This window comes from Scyliorhinus torazame, chromosome 2 (assembly GCF_047496885.1).
Source record: "Scyliorhinus torazame isolate Kashiwa2021f chromosome 2, sScyTor2.1, whole genome shotgun sequence".
Lineage (NCBI taxonomy): Eukaryota > Metazoa > Chordata > Chondrichthyes > Carcharhiniformes > Scyliorhinidae > Scyliorhinus > Scyliorhinus torazame.
The window spans coordinates 329,294,363-329,311,342 of record NC_092708.1 but is presented as its reverse complement, the minus strand read 5'-3'; the positions used below and the strand labels follow the sequence as shown (position 1 = coordinate 329,311,342).

The window sequence follows — 16,980 nt, the reverse complement described above, 5'->3', positions numbered from 1 at the left end:
CCAGAACGAGCACATTTTTTGAGAGGGTGGAGAATAGGTGTGGGTGGTGTACAGATGGGCCCGCGAATCATGTCCACATGTTTTGGGCATGTCCGAAGCTTGGGGGATTCTGGCAGGGATTTGCCGATGTTATGTCGGAGGTCCTGAAGGTGAAAGTGGTCCCTAGTCCAGAAGTAGCGATCTTCTGAGGGTTGAGGACCTGGGAGTTCAGGGGGCGAGGGAGGTCAATGCCTAGGCCTTTACCTCCCTGGTAGCTTGGAGACGGATATTGTTGAAATTTTGAAATTGAGACTCTGGAGGGTTCCAAAATCAGGGGTGTGGGTGAGTGACCTGGCAGAGTTTCTCAGGCTAGAAAAAATAAAGTTTGCCTTTAGAGGGTCTGTGGAGGACATTGCCTGGAGGTGGCAGCCGTTCATCAACCTCTTCGAGAAAAGTTAAGCTGTCAGCAGTGGGTTTTTTTTTTAAATGGGAAGGCAGGGGAATTGGGAAGTGGGGGTCGGGATGGTGGGGTATTTTGTTGAATTTGTTATTTGCAGTCCTGTTGGTTTGTTTTGATTTAAGATTATGTTTGTTGTGTGAATGTATTTTCAAAAATAATATAGTATTTTGGTAATTTTGCGCAATGCTACCTCTCATACATCACTTTGCACATTTTTACTTAATCAGCAGAAGAAAAAAAACTTTGCAAATGAAATTGCAATTTTAAGAAAGCATGTCTCGCAATAGTCTACACATTAGGGACTGACGTGACAGAAAATAAGGCCATGAAAAGTATGAGCTAAACAGTTAACATCCATATTTTTGAGGTAAACTCCCAGATCACATTTATGAACTAACAATTCAATGGTGCCTGATGCATCGACTGGAAACGCCAAACTTACTCCATAGTGAGTTTCTAACAGCTGGAAGTGAGTGCATGCAGGATGATTTTCAGTCAGAGGGTAACAAAAAGGGAGAGAAGGGAAAGAACACATTGAAATTTCCCACCACTTTCTGTAGTGGAATGGTACAGTAGAAGGGAAAGAATTTAAAGAATATAAAAATTCAAATAATAGACAAAATGAACTGACAGTATTTTCATCCAAAGTTGAATTTTCTATTTTCACATTTTTGTTTTCATTTTGGGGATACTCTTCTGTTAAACCCTGACTCAAGACTGTAACTTTTAATTTTTTATATATATATATAATAAAATGTGGAGGGACAGAGTCACAGGAATGCTAACTAGTTTAAACAAGGAAAAAACATTAAACATGAAAAAATTGGATTACAATACAATACTCCTTTACTTCCCCCTTAGCTTAACAAATACACAGATGTAAAGATTAACATTATACATCTTGAGCTACAATGGTCTCATCAACAAAAATTCCTTTTTAAGCACACAAGGTAAATGTGGTCAATACACTTTCCACTCTGGTCCCAAGTTAGTGTCTGAGATTTTCTCCTCCGAAGCCCCCAGATGATGGTCACATGAGAATTTCTGAACTCCCAAAAACGCCTTAAAATCTTCTCTCATAATAATGCTTTCCCAGGTTGGAGGGTCGAAGGGCCTGTTCCTGTGCTGTACTTTTCTTGGTTCTTTGTTCTTGCCAGTTCGCATTCCAAATTCCAATCCAGGCTTTCCAAATGACACTTTTAAACAAAGCTTTCTCTCCACTTTTACATCAACCCCTTTAGAATTTCTTGGTTAATTGCTTTAACTCAAATTCCTAGACTATATTAAAATGACATCAAACATTTCATCTATCTCTGAAGTCTGCTGTCCCAATTTAAATCTAGTTATTGTGATTGTACTTGTCCTTGAATTCTTCTGAACAACGGTGGCACAATGGTTAGCAGTGCTGCCTCACAGCTCCAGGAACACAGGTTCAATTATGGGCTCGGGTGACTGTCTGTGGAGTTTGCACTTTCTCCTCATGTCTGCATGGGTTTCCTCCAGGTGCCCCAGTTTCCTCCCACAGTCCAAAGATATGTGGGTTAGGTGGATTAGCCATGATAAATTGCCCCTTAGTGTCCAACTGTTAGGTGGGGTTACTAGGAGCATAGAATTTACTGTGCAGAAGGAGGCCATTCGGCCCATCGAGTCTGCACCAGCTCTAGGAAAGAGCACCCTATATCAGCCCATGCCTCCACCCTATCCTCGTAACCCAGTGACCCCAGTTAACCTTTTTTTTTGGACACCAAGGGCAATTTATCACGGCCAATCCACATAATCTGCACATCTTTGGACTGAGAGAGGAAACTGAGCACCCGGAGGAAACTGAGCACCCGGAGGAAACGCACTCAGACACGGGGAGAACGTGCAGACTCCGCATAGACAGTGACCCAAGCTGGGACTTGAACCTGGGACCCTGGAGCTGTGAAGCAACTGTGTGAAGCTGACCACAAATGTAGGGTGTGGGCCTAGGTGGGGTGCTCTTTCCAGAGGTCAGTGTAGGCCCGATGGGCCGAATGGTCTCCTTCTGCAGTGTCGGGATTCTATGAAAACCCTGGTCTCTGTTCGTTTAACTCCAGATTTCTTAAACTCTTTCTGTCCCAATTCCCTGGTTATCTGGACTGTCTCTTGTTCTTTAGCAAGCCTGCATCTTTGCAACCCCCTTGTCCAGTACAGCTTCTCCTGGCAGTTAAGAGCTATTCACTCCTCAGTGACCTAACTCCAACTGTCTTTCAATTAAAATGAAGAACTGTGGTAAGCACTTCCCTGTGGAAGTGGCCTCCTGTTGCTAAGTACCAACTTACTTCCATATATTCCCCATACCTTTGACCACCATAAACTATAGGTTTTACCCTTCCAGGCAGAAAAATTAACCTAAATACACCTAAAACTATACCTTATTTCTAATGTTTACCGATACAAATAGAAATTTGATTTGATTTTTGATGTTGATTTGATTTGATTTATTGTCACGTTCCAAGTACAGTGAAAAGTATTTTTCTGCGGCCGAGGGAACGTACACAGCAGACAAAAAGAATAATCATCTGAGAACATTGACAAATGGTACATCATCAAACAGTGATTGGTTACAGTGCGGAACAAGGGGCCAAACAAAGCAATTACATGAGCAAGAGCAGCATAGGGTGTCATGAATAGTGTTCTTACAGAGAACAGATTAGTCCGAGCGGGAGTCGGTGAGGAGTCTCGTAGCGTGGGGAAGAAGCTGCTCCCATGTCTGGATGTGCGGTCTTCTGTACCTTCTGCCTGATGGAAGGGTCTGGAAGAAGGCAATGCCTGGGTGGGAAGGGTTCTCTGATAATGCTGTCTGCCTTCCTGAGGCAGCGGGAGGTGTATACAGAATCAATGTGGGGGTGGCAAGTTTGTGTGATGCGTTGGACTGAGTTCACCACACTATGCAGTTTCTTGCGATCTTGGACTGAGCAGTTGCCATATCAGGCTGTGATGCAGCTGGATATGCTCTCTATCGCACATCAGTAGAAGTTTGAGAGAGTCGATGCAGTCATGCCAAATGTCTTTACCTTCCATGGGAAGTAGAGACGTTGTAGGGCTTTCTCGACTGTTGCATCAACATGAGTGGACCAGGACAGACTGTTGGTGATGGTGATTCCCCCGGACCATAAAGCTATCGACCATCTCCACTTCGGAGCCATTGATGCAGACTGGAGTGTGTGTCGTGCTACGCTTCCTGAAGTCGATGATCAGTTCCTTGGTCTTTCCGACATTTAGAGAGAGGTTGTTTTTGGTACACCATGCAACCAAGTGATTTATCTCCCTTAAAACTATCTTTGTTTTCCTAACACTTCACATATTTAATTGTCCTTTATTTCCCTTTCTTTTTTTAAACATCAGTCAAGTCTCTACCAGATAACAATTTGAAAAGAATTGCAAAGAACCCCATCCACCCCTTCAGTGGAAAATAATACATCTGAATGTTTACTAACCATTATCAATCAGATAATTATATATCATCTCTCCCTGATCTGTTACAATAATTTTCTTGGTGCCCATACACATCAAAAGAATACTCAAATATACTGTATATTAGACTCAGAAACCAATCAAGGCCAGTCTGGTCTTTCACTTTAAAGCCTGATGCTGCATTATTCCTCCTAAATGAGCTCGGCTAGATGAAGTGTATGAATTTGAGGAGGGTGTTGTGTTGAATGGAATTATTCTCAACTGGTATAATTAATACCATAAGAAAATATTCTCTTGCTGAAGAAATATGCAGTAGTCCTGAACTAAAAAAACGTATAACTTTTGTCATGCAAGAGTGCCTTTAAGAAATGGATGTGTAAGCAATGTACCCTTTAAGAAAACAGTGATGTCATAGAGTGGGTGGAGCTTAGCTCAGTTCAGCCATTTTGAAGTTTCAGTTTTGAAAAGTGCCTGGCTAGTTTTGCTGAGAGCAGTTTAAAAGTGCCTGGCTGTTTTGCTGTGAGCTGATTAAAAGGAGAAACCCAGTTTGAGACAGCAGCTTGAGAAGTTCTGGTTTGGAAAAGAGCTGGGTGTGTGTCTGTGTTTTGCAGTGAGCTGGATTTCTGCCATGAAAGACTATCTCTGGATCATTTGGGTGATTTAAAGTAAAGCCTTTAACCTGATGTGATTTTGTTTAAAGGTGTTAAGTCGCTTGGAAGTTTGAAGGAACATTTTAAGGAATTATTTACTGTTGCAATATTTTCTGAGTTATCTTTGAAGTAAGGGGTGTTAAGAGATCCAATGTTTATTTAAGATGTTAAGTTGAGTTCATGGAATAAACAGTGTTTTGTGTTTAAAAACCAACGTGTCCATAATTGTCATCCCATACCTAGGGAAAAAGCCGTGTGCTATAAAAGCAACAAATCCATTAAAGGGAGAGGTTGGTTGAACTCCATGATACATTTTGGGGTTCTGAAAACGCCTCGCCCATAACACTTTACTTGGTTATATAAAACATATAAATAAAATTTATTTTAAAATATAAAATTTAAATTTCCTATTTTCACCTTAGGTAGCTTCCAAAGTAGGCCACAATGTTGTCATGTTTACACTCCTTTACCATATAGATTTCCTGTTGTATAATGGAAAAGTCATCTCCTGTAAACAAGAAAAGTGAAATATGTTACAGCACCTGCTGTATATACTTGCATTAACTCAAACATATTCAGTGTTACAAAATAACATCTTGGGTGACTGTGACCACGATAAACTATACCTCATTCTCCACAATCTGTCTGCAGCTTTTAACAAGGTTGGCACTATTTTCAGCTAATGACGAATGGGGTGGCACAGTGAATGGGGAGGCACACTTCTGCCTCAAAGCACCAGGAACCCTGGTTCGATGGAGCTTGCCATTTGTGGGGATTTTCTCTGGGTACTTGCTCTGACTTTTTGACAGTCACCCAGACTCAAAACATTAGCTGCATTCTCTCTCCACCGATACTGTCAGACTATCCAGCAGATTATCCAGCATTTTTGGTTTTTGTATTATCACATTACTGTTTGTGGGAGTTTGCTACATTACAATAGTGACTACACTTCAGAGTTCATTTGTTGTAAAACACTTCGCAATCTCCAGTGGTTGTGGAAAGGTGCTACATAATTACAAGGTATTTTTATATATCTGCATGCACAATATTGAATCTGTCCCTGCCATACATCATTGTAATAAAAACTAGAATGCAATTTATCACACTGATTTTCAGTTGTAATAATTTTTAATCACGTGTCAAATTGGTTCATTTATTTATTTTAATTAGCAATGTTTCATAATATCTGCTATGCATATTTCTACCCTACAGGTGTCACTCTCCCTCCATTTATCATTCAAGCCATGAATCACGAACAGTTTCCTCAATCTGTTCACTATAAAACGTGAATGCAGTGTCATCCCTCCTTTTCAATAAAGTCAGAAAATGAATTGTGGATTACGATCAATTTCCCCATGCCCAAAAAGTTAAAAAACCAAATAGAATCCCTCCAGTGCAGAAGGAGGCCTATTTCGCCCAAGTCTGCACTGAACCTCAGGAAGAGCACCTAAGGCTATCCCCATAACCCTACCTCCCCAGCACATCTTCGGACTGTCGGAGGAAACTGGAGCACCCGGAGGAAACCCATGCAGACAAGGGGAGAATGTGAAAACTCAACACAGTCATCCAAGGTGCAGAATCAAACCCGGATCCCTGGCACAGTGAGGCGGCAATGCTAACCACTGTGCCACTCCTACAACGATCCCTTAGTGGTGATAACATTGCTAGAATTAGTGCGGAATTAATTCTGGGCTTTATGTTCACCATTCTTTCACACAAAAAATTGTTTTGCCCCAACTGTGGATTTATATCACAATTAAATAGCTGATCCCGCACTCCCACGATGTAGAAGAAATTAACAGAATATATGGTATTTCTATGGTAATAGTTGAGCACACCCTGGGCCAACCCAAACAAATAATCATTCCATGTACAAATTAACTACAGTACTGAGTTTCTTTCTCTACCTGTTGTTACTTCCAACAGAGTTCATCTGCATTTGCACTACTTCAAAGAACTTCGGAATTTTTTAATCTATACACATGAACCTCCAGGTACTTGTGTTCCTGCACACACTTTAGAACTGTTATGTAAATAGAGCCTTCCCAAACCCTTCTGCCAACATGCACCACGCCACTCCTGTATATTAAATGTCATCTGCTATTTGCCTGCCAATTTTGTCAGCCTATTATGTTCAGTTGCAGTCAGTGTTAATATCTTTAGTTTGCCATTTTTGGTACCATTTGGAAAATTTTGAAATTTCACTGTGTATTCCAATATCCAAGTCACAAAAGCAGTGGTCCTGGAACTGACCCCAAGGAAACACCACTGGCTACTATCCTCCAGTCTAACAACTTGCTGTTTTGTGTCCTCAAGCCCATTCTCACCCCAAACCCCTAACATTGACCCACTTATTTCATGAGCCTCAAATTTTCAATCAGCTTGTGGGACTTGTTCAACACTTTCTTAAAACCCACATAGACAACATCCACTGCATTCCCTTCAATCTTCTAAGTGACTTCATCAAAAATTCAAGTAAATTAGTCAAGCACAATCTGCCTTTTATAAAACCTGCTGGCTCTCAATCAATTCAAACCTCTTCTGATTATTTCTAAAGCTTTACCCACCACTGATGTTAAACTGACTGGCTTATAGTGACTATAGTTGCTACTTAAATGAAGGTCACATTTGCCACCCTCCAATACTGTGGCACCTCCTCTGTATCTAGGGATGTTTATGAAATCCCTTCTACCATCTCCACACCCATTTCCTTCATAAACTCAAGATGTAAACCATCTGGGCCCTACCCACCCCAAGCATAGCCAGACTTTTCAAGATTTCCTGCCTACCAATTTTCACCTAATTTATTACCTCTACCAGCGTTCACTTCCTCAATAAACACTGATACAAGTACTATACTTGAAGTCCTCTAGCCTTGCCCTGTGACTGTAAACATGTTTAACCTTCTTTGTCCCCAAAAAGGTCCCAGCTCACCTCTTCTTACCTGCTTATTGCAGAATATATCTGGGTTTCCTTTTATGTTAATTCCCATTCTAATCTCATTTTATCTTTTCCCCAGTCTTCCCTGCATTAATTGTCAGCCTTTCCTTTCCCAACCCCAAAAGATAAAACATGCACTACAACCTTACTGTACAAATTTACCATGATCATATATTTATTGAATTTAACTTTGATTTTAAAAACGGTTTTGGATTACTTGTGATAAACTGTACTGTAGGGATTCTGTGGAAAGTATCCCTAAAGATAATGTCAAGTCCTGAAATTAAGGAAACAGCTTGAAAAATACTTCCACATGAATTATTGCCAAGTGAAACTAGGAGCATATCTGCTTTTAAAAGTATTCTATAAACTTGATTTGCATTGTTCTAGTTTCCTTCCCAAATAGAATCCTAATAACTCCATTGTGCCAACAAGTGCAAAATGTAAAACATCGTACTATACTCATTTTGAAAATTAAATTTGTTATTAAGCTCCATTGTAAGTTGTCAGTCCAGATCTGCTCCAAGGAATAAGTAGAAAAAAGCATAATGCTTCCATACAGATATTAAAATAAATCTCTACTGTACTTAATAAGATCGTCTCAGACTTGTCTATGGTTTGCTCTGTAGCTATTGTCGTCACACAAACTGTGGATCGAAGCTTGGTACCCCCGTGAAGTTGTTTTCATATTTTCACATACTTATTTTAGGGAATGAATATTGTATTAGAAAGAGCTGCAGGTTCATTAACAGCTTGGCAGGCCAAGACGTAAATGCTTCTTCCACAACCGTAACCATTTTTATACCAGCTCTTCAGGTGGTAACTCAATACGGCAGGACGTTTTCATGGAATCTCAACCTATACAATGAGGGAGCAGATGGAAAGACTTGATGCCAATTCAGAGCAGAGTCTCATCAGATCCATATGGAGTAGAGGTCAAGCTCAGTACCTTGTGACTCAGATGTGGGAATGTTACCATTAAGCCAAAGACTTGCTTATTCCAGTGATGTAGGAGGATTATTAGTGAAGATGATTGTAGAACATGAACCAGATCAAAATTTGGAGAAATTGAGGAATCCTATAGATTTTGTAGTTGTGGTATTTTGCAAATGAAACAAAACATTCAAGCCCTCAATAACATGTCACTATTCTAAAAACATGTAAAACTGGTTTTACAAGTAGTACGTTCCCTGGGGTGGCAGTGAAAGACAAAGGAACAAATTCAAGGAGCAAAGGTTATTGCTTCTGTTTGAACTGACGCAATCAAATTATGCCTGAAGCTTGAATAGTGTGTGCATAATTCAGAGACCTTTTTTTCAATATTATAAATGTCCTGAAACAGAAAGCCTCAAGTTAAACTGAACACATCACTTGTGTTTAAGTGGAGTACCGAAAGCTGCAATAATGACTGCCATTATTTTTCCAGCTATAAGAATCAGGAATACTACAATCTCAAATTAGTACAAATTGTAGATTCCATGGAATGTCCCAATTCAGAATACTCAAATTTGTAATGGGAAATTCTGCTTTCTTTTTTGGGGTTGGTGCAGAAATTCTAGAGGTAATCTTCTAAACACTAGCGTGGAAAATGTGCATCAGGTATTTACAAAATTGAATAACTCAATATTTCATGTCAGTCTACATATTTTAGAAATATCAAAACATTCAACAATTTTATTTTAGTGTCTCCTTGGGCATAGAGGCACAGATGATCATGTTCATTATTCGGGTGTATGTTTGTAGGCGACTGCTAACACTGATAAATGCATGGAAAGTTCTGCTGCAAAATATAACAGGATATTACAGACAACTGAATTTTGGACACATTTCTGTCTCAAGATAATAATAATAATCTTTATTAGCATCACAAGGAGGCTTACACTGACACTGCAATTAAGTTACTGTGAAAATCCCCAGTCGGCACACTACAGCGCCTGTTCGGGTACACAGAGGGAGAATTCAGAACGTCCAATTCACCTAACAAGCATGTCTTTTAGGACTTGTGGGAGGAAACCGGAGAACCCGGAGGCAACCCATGCAGACACAGGGAGAAAGTGCAGAATCTGCACAGACAGTGACTCAGACCCGGATCTCTGGCGCTGTGAAGCAACAGTGCTAACCACTGTGCTATCGTGCCACCCAGTGTTTTCTCTTGGCATCTCCTATTCACTTACTTTGGAAGGAGGCTGCACTGTTGGATTGGATTGGATTTTGTTTATGGTCATGTGTACCGAGGTACAGTGAAAAGTATTTTTCTGCAAGTAGCTCAACAGATCATTAGGTACATGAAAAGAAATAGAAATAAAAGAAAATACCCAGAATGCATCCAGTGAGCGTCTCCCAGGACCCGAATGAAAAATCTAAACTCCTAAGTGAAGCCTTCAGAGTCTCTTTGAAGTACCTTCTTTGACCACCATGAGAGCGCATCTCAGACTTGAGGTATTGTAGCCACTTAAAATGGCCAACTCCCGATTCAAAATGGCGAACAGCAAAGGCTGATGGGAAAGTCAGCCAACAAGACAAAAACGAGCAGCTGCAGGTTGGCTGTATATTTACCTCTGGAAAAGCCAGACAAGATCGATACCAGCAACCATCAGCATAACAAAACACCAGCCATCTGCATACTAATGAGCAATCCCCAGGAACAATAAGCAACATTTAGACACACAAAGCAAAACCAGACTCTTCGGCGCCAGCAGAAGCCAACACAAAAGGAGGTGAATGACCACCTCAAGACCGCCCATCGATCAGGGAACCGCTCCAGCATTGGAGAAAATCGAACCAAGTGATTGGGACAAAGTCCAATCGCTTGGGACCAGGTACAGGGTCCGCCCTGAAAGGCGGGAAGCCCCTGGGAACTATAAGAATTGAGCCCCAAGTTCAAATCGCTCTCTTCTCTTCTCCACCGCTTCTCCAGCTCTTCACTCTTCAGCAGCTGGTCGAAACTGTAAGTCTCATTTCAACGCTCGCTATGAGATAGGCACTCCTAGCTATCAATCTGTACAAACTTCGAATCCCGCAGGCTCAGAACCCGAACAAAAGGCCATTTGTTTCCCTGACCTGGTGGGCCAGTTCCAAGTTAAGTATAGGCCTGTTAGTTGCAGAAGTAGCTTTAACGTAGAATTTGTGCATGAGTAGTGATTACTGTGTATACTAAATGTGCTTTGATTTAAGTCTTACTAATCGGTGTATTGGATTATTGATCATTACTCGGACATGACCCACGTGGCGGTATCAAAGATACCTGGCGACTCAAGAGCAAAGGTAATAAAACAGAGCAATTAAACTAAGGCAAAATTAGCAACAGCATACACAGAAGATTAGCTATGGGAAGCAAATGTCACCACTCTGGCTACATGATCAGCCCAACTCAAGAGTGACTGCTCGGCATGTCAATTCAGGTGTCCCATATTTAATCCTACCATCTGATCTTCAGTAGCTTCCAAAGGCAGCTCAAACTAAAATGGTTGTGCATCTTAGCATGATGCTGGTACATAGTCCAAGTCTCTCTCATAGAATTTACAGTGCAGCGTGGACTATTGCTCTATAGGCTTTCGGTTTGACAGGCAGACTTACTCCTCTTCATTCCCAAACTGATATTTAAAGTTTGTCAAAACTACATGTGCTTTGGCATTTCTTGCATGCAATTCATCATTGCAGATAGCTTGAGACACTGTACTGAGATAAGTGAACTTACCACTGCTAACAGGTTCCAATCATGGCCTGAAACCTTGGGCTCGAGATATGGCGTTTTTTGGCAAGCTGGTACAGTATTTCAGTTTTCTCACTGCTGATTGTAGGTGTGAAGTTGTAGCATACATTGTAGAACAAGTCAATGCTTCATTGCGTGTCAATTTTGAACGGGGAGCTAGTGAAGAGTCATCAGCAAACAGAAGAGCATGTAGTCGTTGGAAACCTTAGTCTTTGCCTCGAGTTGTCTTGGGATTAGCTTCCCATCCTTACGATATGCAACTTCAATGCAAGGATGGCCACAATGGAAGGCATCAGAGAGCATCATGAAGAAAAACTGAAGATGGTTGCACTAGTATGCAGCACTGTTTAACTCCATTAGTGACCTGGAATGGGTTGGAGGATTCACCATCATCGACAGCAGACATGAGCGCGCAGCATCTTGCAATTGTTGAACCACTGTAGTGAATGTCTCAGGGCAGCCAAATTTTCCACTATCCTCCAAAGGCACTCTCAGATGACTGGTCGGCTAACTTGGTATGATGTAAAGGTCCATGTTCTGTTCTTGACATTTCTCTTGGGGTTGCCTAACTGCAAACTGCAAACACCACATCAGTATTTCCTCAACCGTTTCTCTTTTTAAAAAATATATTTTATCAGTTTTTCCATTTTTACAAATAACGGAACAAACATTCAAAACTGGTACCGTATAAACGATTCTGCATACGCAAATACAGAAAAAGACCAGGAGGATAATGCCAACACAGTTAGTCCAGCTTAACTGTTAAAGTTGGTGCCTCCAAATATACAATAAAACAACAATGAATAAACAAAAGGATCAGGAGAGAAGAAGATAAGGTCACAAACATGTAATATGATGTACACCATCATGCGTAGCGATTTCAAGATGGTGTTTGTGGAAAACCTTGTAGGAGCAAGTCACACATTACAGAACCGATAAGTTTGAGATAGGGGTCCCATACTTTTCAGAGTGCACCAGACTTTGATCCGTGCTGCAAAAGTTAGGATATTATACAGTCTTTTTTCCATTAGTGCCAATAGTTTTCCCATCTAAGAGTTCCAGAATTAGGAATAAATGATAAAATTCTACGGCCACGCCGAATATCTTCAAGTTCTTGAAGTACACAATGCTAGTACGATTTAATTTTGACACATTGCTACAGTGTATGTGATCTCCCTCGACTAGCTTACACTTTTGGCACAGCAAGGATATAGAAAAGTCAAGCCTGCCCTCCGAGGGGAGGGAGGTGGATGTGGTGTTCGCTATGGATGTGGAGAAGGCCTTCGACCGGGTGAAGTGGAAGTATTTGTGGGAGGACCTGGGCGGTTTGGGTTTGGGCAGGGTTTTGTAGACTGGGTCCGGATGCTGTACCAGGTGCCGGTGGCGAGTGTGCGGACGAATCAAGTGAGCTCGGAATATTTTAGACTGAACTTGGGGATGAGGCAGGGATGTCCACTCTCCCCACTGTTGTTTGCCTTTTTAAAAAAAAAATATTTATTAATAATTTTTCAACAACATTTTCAACCAAACAAACAAACAACCCCCCCCCCCCCTGTTACAAAAAGAAAGAAAGCTCGCATAGCAAGACATGAACATGGCAATTCAATAAGATACAGAACTTTGTACATTGGATTCCTCCCGTACATGTCAGTTTTCCGGATCGTTCATTGTTTCCTTGCCCAAATGCCCCCCAGAAAAAAAAACCTTCCCCCTCCCTTCCTCCCCCACCCCACCCCACCACGAACAATGTCCCCCCTCCCCCCCTGGGTTGCTGTTGCTGCTGTCCGACCTTCATCTACCGCTCCACGAGATACTCCAGGAACGGTTGCCACCGCCTGTAGAACCCCTGCGCAGATCCTCTCAAGGCAAACTTTATCCGCTCCAATTTGATAAACCCTGCCATATCATTTATCCAGGCTTCCACGCTGGGGGGCTTCGCCTCTTTCCACATTAACAAGATCCTTCGCCGGGTTACTAGGGACGCAAAGGCCAGAATACCAGCCTCTTTCGCCTTCTGCACTCCCGGCTCGTCCACTACTCCAAATAGTGCTAGCCCCCAGCTTGGCTTGACCCGGACTTTCACCACCTTAGATACTGTTCCCGCAACTCGCCTCCAGAACCCCTCCAGTGCCTGGCTTGACCAAAACATATGGACATGGTTCGCTGGGCTTCCCGAGCACCTCCCACATCTGTCCTCCACCCCAAAGAACCTACTCAGCCTCGCCCCCGTCATGTGCGCTCTATGAACCACCTTAAGTTGTATCAGGCTAAGCCTGGCACACGAGGAAGAGGAATTAACCCTACTTAGGGCATCAGCCCATAGCACCTCCTCAATCTCCTCCCCCAGCTCCTCTTCCCATTTACTCTTCAGCTCCTCTACCAAAGCCTCCCCCTCTTCTTTCATCTCCTGGTATATCGCCGACACACTGTTGTTTGCCTTGGCTACAGAGCCATTGGCGATGGCGCTGAGAGTGTCAAAGGACTGGAAGGAGTTAGTCCGGGTGGGTGGGTGGGGCATAGGGTCTCGTTATACGTGGATGACCTACTCCTGTATATTTCTTTTTTTTAATAAAATTATAAATTTTTTCCAATTAAGGGGCAATTTAGCGTGGTCAATTCACCTACCCTGTACATCTTTTGGGTTGTGGGGGTGAAACCCACGCAGACACTGGAGAATGTTCAAACTCCACACGGACAATTAGCCAGAGCCGGGATCAAACTTGGGACCTCGGCGCCGTGGGGCAGCAGGGCTAACCCACTGCGAATTCCTGTATATTTTTGACTGGGGGGGGGGGGGGGAAGAGAGAGGAGAGAGAAGAGAGAGATTATGCAGATCTTTGGGGAATTTGGCCAGTTCTCAGGCTATAAATTGAACATGGGTAAGAGTGAGGTGTTTGTGATCCAGGCGAGGGAGCAGGAGAGGAGGCTGGGGGAGTTGCCGTTTCAAGTGTTGGGAGGGAATTTTCGATACTTGGGAATTCAGGTGGCACAGGGATGGGAGCAGTTACATGGCCCCGTCAATTGAGCAAATGAAGGAGGACTTTTGGATGTGGGACATGCTCCAGCTGTCACTGAAAGAGAGGGTGCAGACGTAAAGATGACTGTTCTCCCGAGATTTTTGTTTGTCTTCCAGTGTCTCCCTATTTTTAGCCCAAAGGCCTTTTTTAAGCGGGTTAATGCGGTGATCTCTGGGTTTGTATGGCAGGTAAAACCTCGCGAGTGAGGAAAGTGCTGTTGGAGCAGAGCTTGGGGCAGGGGGGGGGGGGGGCTGGCCCTACCAAACTTTAGAAAATACTACTGGGCGACAAATATAGCCATGATCAGGAAGTGGGTAGTGGGGGAGAGGTCAGTGTGGGAGCAGATGGAGGCGGCGTCCAGTAGGGCACATGTTTAGGAGCACTGGTAATCGCACCTTTGCCGTACTCGCCGGCTCGGTACTCCACAAGCCCGGTGGTGGTGGCAGCTCAGAGTTTGGGGACGGTGGTGGAAGCATAAGCATATGGGAGTGGAGGGAGCGTCGGTGTGGATTCTAATTTGTGGCAATCACCGATTTGTGCCGGGGAGAATGGATGGCGGGTTTCGGAGGTGGCAAAGAGCAGGGATTGAGAGGCTGGGGTATTTGTTTATCGATCGGAGATTTCCTTGTTTGATGGATTTGGAGGAGTTTGAATTGCTGGGTGGGAATGGGTTTCACTATCTGCAGGAGAGAGACTTTGTACGAAGGCAGGTTTCGACCTTTCCGCTTCTAACGCCACAGGGGATACAGGATAAGGTAATTTGAAAAATAGGAGTGGGGGAAGAGAAGGTCTCGGAAATTTATAAAAGAGCTCATGGAGTGGGAGGGAACTCAGATAGGGGAGGTAAAGCGCAAGTGGGAAGATGACCAGAGGCAGGTCAGTGGGAGGATGTTCCGAGTAGATTCAACACGTCCTCATCATATGCCGGGCTCAGCCTGACACAATTTAAGGTGGTTCACCGGGCACATATGACGGTGGCCCGGATGAGCAGGTTTTTTAGGGTAGAGGACAGGTGTGTGAGGGGGCCCGCAAACCATGTCCACATGTTTTGGGCATGTCCGAAGCTGAGGGGATTCTGGCAATGATTTGTCAATGTCATGTCCATGGTGCTAAAAACGAGGCTGGTCCCAAGTCCAGAGGTGGTGATTTTTGGAGTGTCGGAAGACCCACGAGTCCAGGTGGCGAGAGAAACTGAACGTTTTGGCCTTTGCCTCCTTGGTAGCCCGGAGACGGATCCTATTATCCTGGAGCCCCCGAAATCGGGGATATGGGTTAGTGACATGGCTGGGTTTCTCAAGCTTGAGAAAATTAAGTTCGCCCTGAGAGGATCAATGCTAGGGTTCGATAGGAGGTGGCAGCCGCTTATCGACTTCTTTGGGGGAAACTAAACTGTTAGCAGATACGATAGGAGTGGAGGGGTTAGGGGAGTTAGTTCAGGCGCGATCAGCAAGAGGAGATGGAGGGAGGGACTGGGGAAATATGTATACTCCATGTTGGCTGGGAATGGTTGTTGGCTGGGGTGGGTGTTATGTACTGAATTATGTTTACATTTGTTTTTGTACTTTGTTATTTTAAAATCATAAATTCCTTAATAAAATGTTTTTTTTTTTTAAAAGAAAGGTCAAGCCTGTGTCTCAAGCTTGGTGCTTCATGCAGATGTAAAATATTTTGAACGTCTCAGCCAGGATTTTCTGCTGGAGAGTCAGTGCAGTTTCTATCCCAACTGTGTTGACTATACCAACACCATGAGATAGTCAACACAGCAATTGATTTTAAACCAATCTCCTTCATTTTATTACTGAATGAAATTGTATTGACATTTTCCCATATATTACCCCAGGTCTCCTCATCAATATTGACTGCAACATCTTTTTTTCTCAAGCCCAAAGTGTTTTCTTTTTTTTTTAAATATATTTTATTCAAATTTTTCGGCCAAACAAGACAATACAAAGGTTTTTCCCTTTTTACAACAATAAAACAATATAAATAACAGTGACCGTTTTTAAACAAATAAATAAATAATATATAAACTAAATGGCAACTGCCATAACAAAAATAATAACTCTCAGATAATAAAATCAAACAATCCAATAGACATAACCAAGTACAAATATCTGTACAAAAACACCCCTGAGGACCCACCCTCCCCCTCTTTCCCCCCCCCGCTCCCCCCTGGGTTGCTGCTGCTACCTTCCCATTTCCTTTATCGTTCTGCGAGGTAGTTAATGAACGGTTGCCACCGCCTGGTGAACCCTTGAGCCAAACCCCTTAATGCAAACATTATCCGTTCTAGTTTTATAAACCCTGCCATGTCGTTTATCCAGGTCTCCATGCCCGGGGGTTTGGCTTCCTTCCACATAAGCAATATCCTTCGCCGGGCTACTAGGGACGCAAAGGCCAAAACATCAGCCTCTCTCGCCTCCTGCACTCCCGGCTCTTCTGCAACCCCAAATATAGCCAACCCCCAGCTTGGCTCGACCCGGACCCCCACCACCTTCGAAAGCACATTCGCCACCCCCACCCAGAACCCCTGCAGTGCCGGGCATGACCAAAACATGTGGGTGTGGTTTGCTGGGCCTCTCGAGCATCTCCCACACCTATCCTCTACCCCGAAAATTTACTGAGCCTTGCTCCGGTCATATGCGCCCTGTGCAAAACCTTGAATTGTATCAGGCTTAGCCTGGCGCACGAGGACGAAGAGTTTACCCTATGTAGGGCATCTGCCCACAGCCCCTCTTCAATCTCTTCCCCCAGCTCTTCTTCCCATTTTCCCTTCAGCTCATC

At 43.1% G+C, this 16,980-nt stretch overlaps 1 protein-coding gene across 3 annotated transcripts in view; it reads right to left on the bottom strand.

Annotated features, from left to right (window-relative positions):
* Nucleotides 1-16,980, bottom strand: part of map4k5 (mitogen-activated protein kinase kinase kinase kinase 5) — a 309,224-nt gene that overhangs the window by 202,533 nt on the left and 89,711 nt on the right. For all 3 annotated transcript variants that reach the window (XM_072489787.1, XM_072489786.1, XM_072489788.1), the window contains one exon: nucleotides 4,945-5,035. In XM_072489787.1, the coding sequence (XP_072345888.1) occupies nucleotides 4,945-5,035 (91 nt within the window). The remainder of the gene's footprint in view (nucleotides 1-4,944; nucleotides 5,036-16,980) is intronic.